General features: G+C 42.5%; 1 protein-coding gene across 2 annotated transcripts; it reads left to right on the plus strand.

Moving 5' to 3' along the window:
• Positions 1-67: 67 nt before the first annotated feature.
• LOC5501743 (chymotrypsin-like protease CTRL-1) lies at positions 68-7,575 on the plus strand. Of its 2 annotated transcripts, XM_032370044.1 has the most exons (8): positions 69-179; positions 504-701; positions 2,209-2,421; positions 3,448-3,568; positions 3,722-3,921; positions 4,533-4,565; positions 5,184-5,276; positions 7,489-7,575. In XM_032370044.1, the coding sequence occupies exons 1-8, from the start codon at positions 134-136 to the stop codon at positions 7,491-7,493; spliced, it is 909 nt and encodes a 302-aa protein (XP_032225935.1). In that variant the 5' UTR covers positions 69-133; the 3' UTR covers positions 7,494-7,575. The 2 variants fall into 2 exon arrangements, with proteins under 2 accessions (XP_001623008.2, XP_032225935.1); XM_001622958.2 differs by lacking the exon at positions 4,533-4,565 and having other exon boundaries at positions 68-179.
• Positions 7,576-9,811: the final 2,236 nt, after the last annotated feature.

Raw genomic sequence — 9,811 nt, forward strand, 5'->3', positions numbered from 1 at the left:
CAGCTATGTTTCTTTAGCTGCTGACACAAACCCCCAAACGGTTTATTCAGTGTGTCAGGTGAAGGCTTAGAACCCTATTTATACTCCCGCTTCAATGTAACAAGTACATTTACAAGTACGTCCTCAGTCAACGATGATCTATTTCGCACTTGTCTTCGCCCTTTTGGGTTCGTCCGAAGGTAAGCCATAAAATAAAAAAAGCTTTGTATACTCTTTCTGTGATTGCAAATCGTCAATTGATTATGAAATTGAGTTTGATTAAATGAAATTGCACAATTGATGCTTGACAAAAAATGCCGAAATCTTCTGACCATTTGTATGTAGAGCTGTACGTAGTCTTATGAGCGGCCAATGAAGATAGGCGGAGGCCTCCCTTTGACAGAAGGGTTGCGGGCCGGGAGATTTTCCTACTTGTCCTTTTAATAAACATTTAAACTTCGCAAGACATGTATTGCTTTTGCCGCGGTATCTGCGGCATGTACTTGACTTCACTGCTCTTACAGGCTGTGGGCAGCGTCCGTTCCAGTCCCGCGTCGTCAATGGTGACAACGCGGCCCAACATTCATGGCCCTGGCAAATCAGCCTGCGAGTGAACGGGAGACATATCTGCGGGGGGTCCCTCATCACACCTGAATGGGTACTCACCGCTGCCCACTGTGTGGAAGACTTTCCGCACCCGAGTGGGTACACCGTGGTTGTTGGTAAGTCAGGAGACTGGTGAATAATAATACATAGATTTAGGCACTGCCTAAAAGCGGAGCCAGCTTTATTTGCCCCTCTTAAATAGTGTTTTGTCCCCCTCCCAATCCCCCCCAACCCCTACAAAGACCAAACTTCAGTGAAAGACACACCCAGGCACATAACAACAGGATTCTACACTTAAACTATGCTCCAATACAAAAGGCCAAAAAGTCGTGTTAACCATGAAACCAGGAAAATAAAAATAATACACCAAAAACTGGTAGAATTCGTTTCTGGTGTATTCGACTTATGATACTTATGAGGTATCCCACCTCCCTATTATCTCCTCTCAATCCCCCTAGAGGGTACCCAAAACAAAGATGCTATTAGTGGTTTTTGTTGACGGTATTCAGGATGCTATTTGCACTTGGTAATAGACGAAGTAGTATGGCTGGTTGCTGACTGGTAATAGATAAGTATGATTAGTATGATTATAGATTTGCAAAGAGTGGGATATTACTTTCATATTCTTTTTTGCACTCGTTACAAATCTATAATCAAACTACAGGGCCCAAATATATAATAAAAATAGAGAGCCCAAAATTACATACCCCTAGGTTGAAAACTTTCAAACCCCTAAATACCTGATCCTCAATTCTACACCACCTTATATATCCTAATCAATTTTATATATTTTTACCAATTAACTCATTAGATACAAAAAACAAATTTTTCATAAATGAAATACTATATCCTGTATAAAATCCATCTTCCATCTTAATAGCAAACAACCATATCTTTTGAAACACATTTAAATATTCCAACCCCTCTCCCGTCACTACTACTAACTCTCCTGAACCATGCTCATGTAAGTATTGCATTTCATAGCTATACCAGCTATATCATGTAATTACTTAGCATGTACATAGGCAAGCACCTTTTATCCCAAAAGCTTAATACAACAGCTTGGCCACATTCAAACTTATTTGCATTCCATTGTATTTATTGCGTCGTTCTATAGAAATCAAGGTGTGAAGTCCCATTGGCCCTGTAATTCTGTAGTTGCTCCTTATGTTGTATTATCTCGAAAACATTCGCTTGCGACTTAATGTAAATAGCCGGATATAGTTCTCAATCGATTATGCCAAACAGTACATCATTTCTCCAATGCAACAAAGCATTTTTAACCGTTAAAGGAGGACCTTACCTTAGCAACAGAAGCCTGTATTTGAAGATGGAAGAATTTCGAAAAGTTTTTCACGATTCACACAGACAAAAAACTGCTTGCAACCAATCAGCGTTCAAAGATTTGCTTTCTCAGCCAATCGAAATCACGGTGGAAGTGGGTGATAAATCAATGACAACCGGCAAAATCAAAAGTTGTGTTCACAATCTATCCTGAGCTTATATATCTCGAATTCCCCTTCAATTATATGAATTGTATTTTCTCTCCTTTTAGAGATCGAGTAAGCGGGTGTTATCTGTATATTTAAGATATCCCAAACCCATTTGATTTCTTTTTATCAGGTGCGCATAGGATAAAAGAAAGGTCCGCTATCCAGCAGGAATTCCGTCTCACCAAGTTGTTTAAGCACAAGGACTTCAGTATGAGTCACTTAAAGAATGATGTGGCACTGCTGAAACTCGATAACCCCATCCAGCCAAGCGATAAGGTTAACACGGTCTGTCTACCGGAGAGAAACAGCCGCGCCCAAGTTGGTGCCCAGTGCTTCATCACGGGTACGTGAATCACAGCACACGTGATCACCATGTGATCATCATGTGCGCACGTGATCGTCACATGAACTGTTTTGACTTGAAAAGAACGAATATAGGATTGTTTCAAATTCAAATTTTTTGTTACTTATATTTTAGATGACATGAGAGCTCTCCCGGAAGTGCGGCCTTTTAAGTCAGTAAACTAGTCATGATGCATCAGAATTATTGACGTGAATGTTGTACACGTGATAGCATTGTAACACGTGACCATGGAACACGTGATCATTTCATGATGGTCACATGATCCCTATTGACAACATTCGTAATGAGGTGCAGGCCCGTAACTGGGATTTTGAGAGGGGTGGTTCGGTTTTTCATTTAAGCGGACCAAATTTCCTGTATACCCCTCCCCTCGCCTTATTACATTAGGCAATCAATACTTCGAATAAATTCAATCTTGTATTTAAAATGATATTAATAGGGTGCTTTTTAACATATAGCGATAACAATAAATATAATTATTCTAAAACGATTTATCTAGTCATTTTAAATACATATTGTTGTGCACGGTATATCCGGCCAAACATTATATTTTTTTTTTGTTTGCTTTGAGCGGACCTTCGAGCCGGGTGGGTGGTCCGAACACCCCCAGGCTACGGGCCTAAGATGGCCTGGATCCCGTGACTATGGAACACGTGGTCATTTCATGATGGTCACATGATCCCTATTGACAACATTCATGATGAGGTGGCCTGGATCATAATGGCAAGAGCCGGTGCTCATTGGGACCTTAATATTCACGACCGACGGCGGAGAGTCGAGAATGGCGCACACGCAAGATTTCAGCGCGCTACCACATTTTTCTTTTAGCGCGTGAAGATAGGAGTAGGGGGGTGTACTTCACAGGCGGGGGGGGGGGGGGGAAGGTGGGGGGCTCGTACACAATTTTTTCACGCCTGGGCGTGACTGAGTTGTTGTCGTTCGTCTTAAAGCCTTAAAATATAATATACACAAACGATAATCAGATATTTCATACGTTTTCTTAAGGTTGGGGTCGTCTTGTTGGCGGCGGTCAACCCTCTGAAATTTTGCAGCAAGCCATGCTCCCCGTCGCGTCTCACTCGGCGTGTGATCGCAAGAACAGCTACCTCGTCCCCGTGGAGGAAAAGTAAGTTGTGAGGACGAATTAAATTGACAAAACGTCCATTTGTGCCATTAGGGATTGTATAGAAGATACATTTTTAGTACATATTTGCAAAAGTTGGGAGTTTAGGGATAGGGAAATAGTTGCGCTTGCGCAGTAAAGCAACTTCCTTCACAGGTCCATGATCTGTGCAGGTGGAATGGGTATGGGCGGTTGCCAAGGCGACAGCGGTGGCCCCTTCGTGTGCAATGAGGGCGGTAGATGGGTACTTAGGGGTGCGGTCAGCTGGGGTCAACCAATGTGCGGGACGGACCACTACACCGTCTTCGCGAGAGTCAGCAGCTTTATCGACTGGATTAACGACATGATGTCTGGAGGTATTACTAAGCAACAGCAAATTAGTAAGAGGATGTCTGTCCTCCGTCTGTCCGTCTGTCCGTCTGTCCGTCTGTCCGTCTGTCTGTCTGTCTGTCTGTCTGTCTGTCTGTCTGTCCGTCTGTCTGTCTGTCTGTCTGTCTGTCTGTCTGTCTGTCTGCCTGCCTGCCTGCCTGCCTGCCTGCCTGCCTGCCTGTCTGTCTGTCTGTCTGTCTGTCTGTCTGTCTGTCTGTCTGTCTGTCTGTCTGTCTGTCTGTCTGTCTGTCTGTCTGTCTGTCTGTCTGTCTGTCTGTCTGTCTGTCTGTCTGTCTGTCTGTCTGTCTGTCTGTCTGTCTGTCTGTCTGTCTGTCTGTCTGTCTGTCTGACGGAGTGGAGAGTAAATGATGTATTTGATTTATGACATGCTTAATGGCGCTCACTAGACTCTGATTCGTGGAGAGCTCATACCTGGATACTTGTGCTATCGCTCTTGTTCAAATAATTCTAGAGCAATGTCAACGTAGAATTCTTGAAGGTATTAAGCAAATTCTAATGTATGTGTGCCCCTACATGAAATTAAGTTTAAGTTAAGTTTCCAGGCTTGAGATTACTTACCTTGAGTTTTGATTTACAGCCGGTGGTAGCGGAACTGGAGGTGGAGCGGGGGGTAAGCACTATGCTGACGTTTTGCTTTAAGTTCTGATTTTGTTGTCTGGGATGAATAGTTGTGCCACTGTTGTTGCAGCTAATGGTGTGAATGTGTTCTTCGATGCTACTACTGATTATAGTGTTGTTGTTGTCGTTGATAATATCTGTGTTGTTGTTTGTGATAATGTGTTCGCTATTTAGCTGTTACTCTTAATAATTTTGATAATTGTTGTTGATGGTGGAGTTAGGGGTATTTGTTGTCGCTATCTTTTTCTAATTCTTAATGCGACTGTTTCATTTTAGTTGTTATTAATGTTATCATTGTTGCATTACACCATCATACTGCTGTTGCCGTTTTTAATATCAGTTTCTTTTGCTAATTGAATTGTTGTTGCTGTTTTTGTTATTGTTGTCTTTTCTCGAGTAAGTACGCAGCTGCTTTGTCTCCTATTATCTTTGTTCTACAAAGGAGTTCTTTTGTCTCTATTCTTCTCGTTCTTTGTGTCGAGGTGCGGATATTGTTCATTTGCCCAATCAAATTGCAGCTTGTAAGAGCTGCGTACTGACCCGTTTTCTCACCATGCATCTGACTTAACCTCTCCGTGTAAAGCCCTTTCATTTTTCTGCCTCTCTGTAGGTTGCCGCGACCGTAGCTCCATGTGCCCTACGTACAGGCGCTACTGCCATATGTCCAACATCCAACAAGCGTGCCCAAAAACATGTGGCCGATGTGAGTTCAAACTGTCACAAATGATTCCAGACGCGTAGCTAGAGGTGACAATATTACAGGGGGAGGGGGGGGGAGGCGCACCAAATAGAGTATTTTCTCAGAAGAAAATCTTAGATTTTTTTGTATATGAACCCCCGTCAGCTAATTTTGGCTAAGTACCATGATTGCGCAACATTTTGAGTTGCAAGATAAGTATTTATGACTTTGCGAAAACTTTCCTATGGGCGAAATAGAGCCCGGACAGAAGTCAAAAGTCGCTTAATTCAATGAGCAAGTGGTTACCTATCTGTGGAACTCGCGCGTCGTTAATGCCTAGTGCACACTAGCGACATATTGACATAACGGCACGGGCGCGCACTGTGTTTAGCCCGACATAACGACATGGACATCATGACATAAAAGAAAAAACATGTTTTTTCTCTTCTGTCGTTATGTCCATGTCGTTATGTCGAAGGTAAGAGTGCGCGCGCCCATGTCGTTATGTCAATATGTCGCTATTGTGCACTAGGCATAAGTGTCATGGGAAGACATGGGAAAGGCTAATTGACTTCGGTTTAGTGAGAGGTGTGTTGAGAGATGAAGGGTGGGATGGCTGTGGATGGCGGCATACCTGCCATTGAACCACTTTACCCAGATGCTGCGCAAATTACTTTAAACACGATCACGCGCTATAAAAGGGACTTGCCTAAGGGGTCGTCCATACTATCACGGATTCAAAAGTATCCGGATCGTTTCGCCGTAAACGCATCAATGGATTCGCGTCCACACTATCGTTTTTGCATCGTGTTCGCCTGGATCTAGCCGTCCACACTAACACGAATTCAGACATTTAAAAACGCTGAAAGGTACAGGGTGACGTCATTTCTATGATATGCGCATGCTCAAAGCAGCGCGCGCCTGCGATATGACGCCATCGTTTTCATTTTGATACGGACTCGACAGTCCACACTACGGACGGAAGGCCCTGTCCCCACGTATCCGTTTTCGTATGAAAACGCAACCCTTTTGTTCCGTTTTAAAAAATGATCCGCTTCCACACGAAGCGTTTTCATTTTGATACGACCCGTCCCCACGAAAACGCAAAAACGATACGAAAACGATAACAAGCTCTACAGCGCATGCGTACTCGCGCGCCAAGTGGACTGGACCTGAGAGTTATCACGCCATCGTTTTCGAAAGGTTCCGTTTTCGTCCGTACCCACGGCTCGAAAGGGTATCGTTTTCAAATTGTTCCACTCTGGAGGTCGTTTTCAAATTGTTCCGTTTTCGATCATCGTTTTCGCGTTTCCGTGTGGACGATACCCGTATCCGTATCAAAAAGGTTGAGTTTTCAAACTAAAACGGATACGTGGGACGGGGCCTAAGCGTATCAAAAAGTATACGGGTTCAAACAAAGGCAAACTGTCACTCGTCATTTGACATCACTGATTGCAGAGCTCCGTAATGAGAGACCAAAATGCTACAAGAGAGTTCTAGAGTAGCCGATAACACACTATTGAAGTAAATATAACCTTATTAACAGCTGTTTCTTGAAACAGAACGAAAAACAACGAGGATTAGATAGGTTTTGAAGCGATGAATATCTCAAATTCGTTGTTTGCACGCGCGCGCACTATAATGACGCCATTTCAAAAGAGCGCGCGCTGTTTTTGAATTTTATTTTCAATTCAAACGAGCGCGCGCAGTGTTTGATTTCTCAAGGACAATTTTTGCTCTTGTTTATGTAGAGAATGGACCCCAAACACTTTCCCGAATATGCCTAATAGCTATTTAACAGTTTTTTGTACTTAAAAGTTGTCGTAGTCTGCAGGACGGCTTTATTTTTAGCCGGCGTTTACAGAGGTCCGCACTCAATGAAGTGTAGTTGTGAATGGCGACGACTTGCGCAAGAGCTTGCGAAAAGGTGGCGAAGCTATCCCTTTTATCCTTTTATACCTCGAGTTCGTTTGCTATGTTTTCTTCTGGCAGTTTCAGAGTTCCCCACTAGCTTTGAATGGCGACGACTTGGGCTAGGGCTTGCGAAAAGGTGGCGGAGCTATCCCTTTTATAGTGCGCGTTTGTGTTTAAAAGGCAAATTAAAATATTGATTTACGTTATACTGAAATATGGCAAAATAACGATATACTGGCGGCGTGCTCAACTGAAAAACAGCCAAGGAACGCCCCTGGCAGACATACGAATCTACAGCACTGAATGTTATTTTTATCTGCAGGTTAATTTCCTTGGCGAGAAAAATTCAAAGATGCTAAACGATAATACTTGTGTAGGTTGGTGCCTAATAAAGTTAATTTGAGGGTGATCAGCCTTTTTGTTTTCCGGTGTATACCTCCCCTACACCCTTTTAAATCTTTCCCTTCATCCTATATACCATGGTAAGAACACCCGCATCACTCTCCCGAACCCTCCTGATGGTCCAACTCCAGTTTACTCTAGCACTTTGCCCATAATAACCCTCCCGTCCTCACCCCTGCCACCAACCTCTACCCGTACCACAACCACTATCCCTCTTGTATGTCCCCGTTCTACCTAGGTAACATGCCCGTACCAATACCCGCTTTAAACAAACAAAAAAATATATACGCAGTCGTTCTTAAGCGTATTGCGTGACAGAGGTCCTAACGAGGCGCATGAGAATAGAGGTCCTATCTCTCAACGCACTTCAACCTGTATTTGTGGACGTAAAGAAAGCGGTCATCTTCAGCAATGGTGGTGCTGCTGTCGCACTCACTCTCGCAGTTGTCAGCTGCGTAGATCAGTCTTAATCAGTCTTGTCATATTTAATACGCGCTATAGAAAAACTCCTTCACATTACAAATGAGAAAATTTTCTGCAAATTTGGGGCCCTTTCGTTTAGACTAAACTATTGCCTTGTTGCAGAAATGCCTGCCGATCTATCGTTTAATAATGAGCTGTGTGCGCTCTAAAATACGAGCATTTTTATCACAGCGCGAGAAGAATTTATGTAGGTGCGCTAGATTATGGATAGCGCAAAATTTAAAATTTTGCACCGAAAACGTGAGTGGACAGCAAATAACTAACTTAACAATCTCTTAAGACAGCTGTCTTGTTACGTGTGCAAAAATAGTTTTATTCCAGCCGACTGAGGCTCAGAGATAAGCAATCTTACAGGAGGTTTATAATTTGTCACTGCTATTGTTGCAGTGCTCTGATTATAATTGCAAATTCGAGCCCGGGGTTGGGAGGAGCTTTAACTTTTATAGCGGAACCTCGTGTTTAACTTACACTTTCCTGTAGTCTTTTTTGTTACAACTTTTATTTTAGTGCTCTTTTTCAAGTGTTTCCCTGTGTTTTTTTCTTATTTTTTTGTTTTTTGTTATCATTAAGGTCTGCATACAAGATTTGTTGAGAAGTGTACATATTTGAAATCTCTAGGAGTTTCCGTAGTGACAAATATACACACACAAAAACATAAAATATCCTTAAGAAACGTGAAAAAAATGTATTCGTAGACAAGTTTTTTTCACCAAAAATTACATATCTGTTTTCAAAATAAGTTTGGTGTCAGGATTGGGATTTTCATCATTTCGTATTTTTTATCCATGCTAGTGTATGAACAAAGTTTGCAACAAGTAACGTATTATGACGCTTCAAAGTATGGGCAGTTGTACTAACACACCACTCTTATCACATGACACGTCCTTAGTTTATTTGTTAACGATATAATACATTTGGTAACGATGTATAATAAACCCTTAAGACAGATGCACGCATTTCACACCTTGCCAAAATGCTAGCGAAGCCTTCAGAGAAAGATGTGTTTAAACTCGAGCGAAGACCTTCCACCTTGCAAATTTAACGATTTCGACCGGCAAATCGACACCTTTTTCGACTACATAAACATTTCAGGACTTGTGTTGCTCGTCTTAGGGATTATAAGTAATTTATTTGTGTGCGTTGTTCTTTTAAGGCAAAGGAACAAGACATTATTGAGCTTTACGAACTTTCTAATCCTGCAGCTATCGATCTCCGACTTAGTGTTCCGTACGGTTGGAATCTATTTCCACATTGCAGAGAAAGCAACCAAAGGCAACATGACATCCTTTCTATGCAAGAGTATGATGTACATGCAGTACACGTGCTGTACAAGCGTGTTTGGGTTTTTGTCAGCGATTGCAGTCGACCGACATCGTCACATTTTGTACCCGGTTCGAAGCTTCTCAGCAAGGCCAAATCGGTACTTGGCAGTCACCGTGATTTGGCTCTGTTCCGCTTTCATAGCCTCACCATTTATACCAAGTGCTAGAACAAAAAAAATCGAAAGGATCTACAACATTAACAAAAAAATTTTCACAAATGGAACCATGAATGTAACGAGCAATTCTTCCTTCGTAGATTATGTTTACAAGCCAGGAAGAGCGACCTGCGTGGTTGCACCTCCAAGCTTAAAAGGCCAGGCAGCTATCTCAATATTCTACACACTTGCATTTGTAGCGCCCCTTTGCATCATGGTGTATTGCTATTGTGGGATTTTGGTATTTCTTTGGAAACGTACCGAGGGCAGCAGATTCCCGTCT

Source organism: Nematostella vectensis, chromosome 8 (assembly GCF_932526225.1).
Source record: "Nematostella vectensis chromosome 8, jaNemVect1.1, whole genome shotgun sequence".
NCBI lineage: Eukaryota > Metazoa > Cnidaria > Anthozoa > Actiniaria > Edwardsiidae > Nematostella > Nematostella vectensis.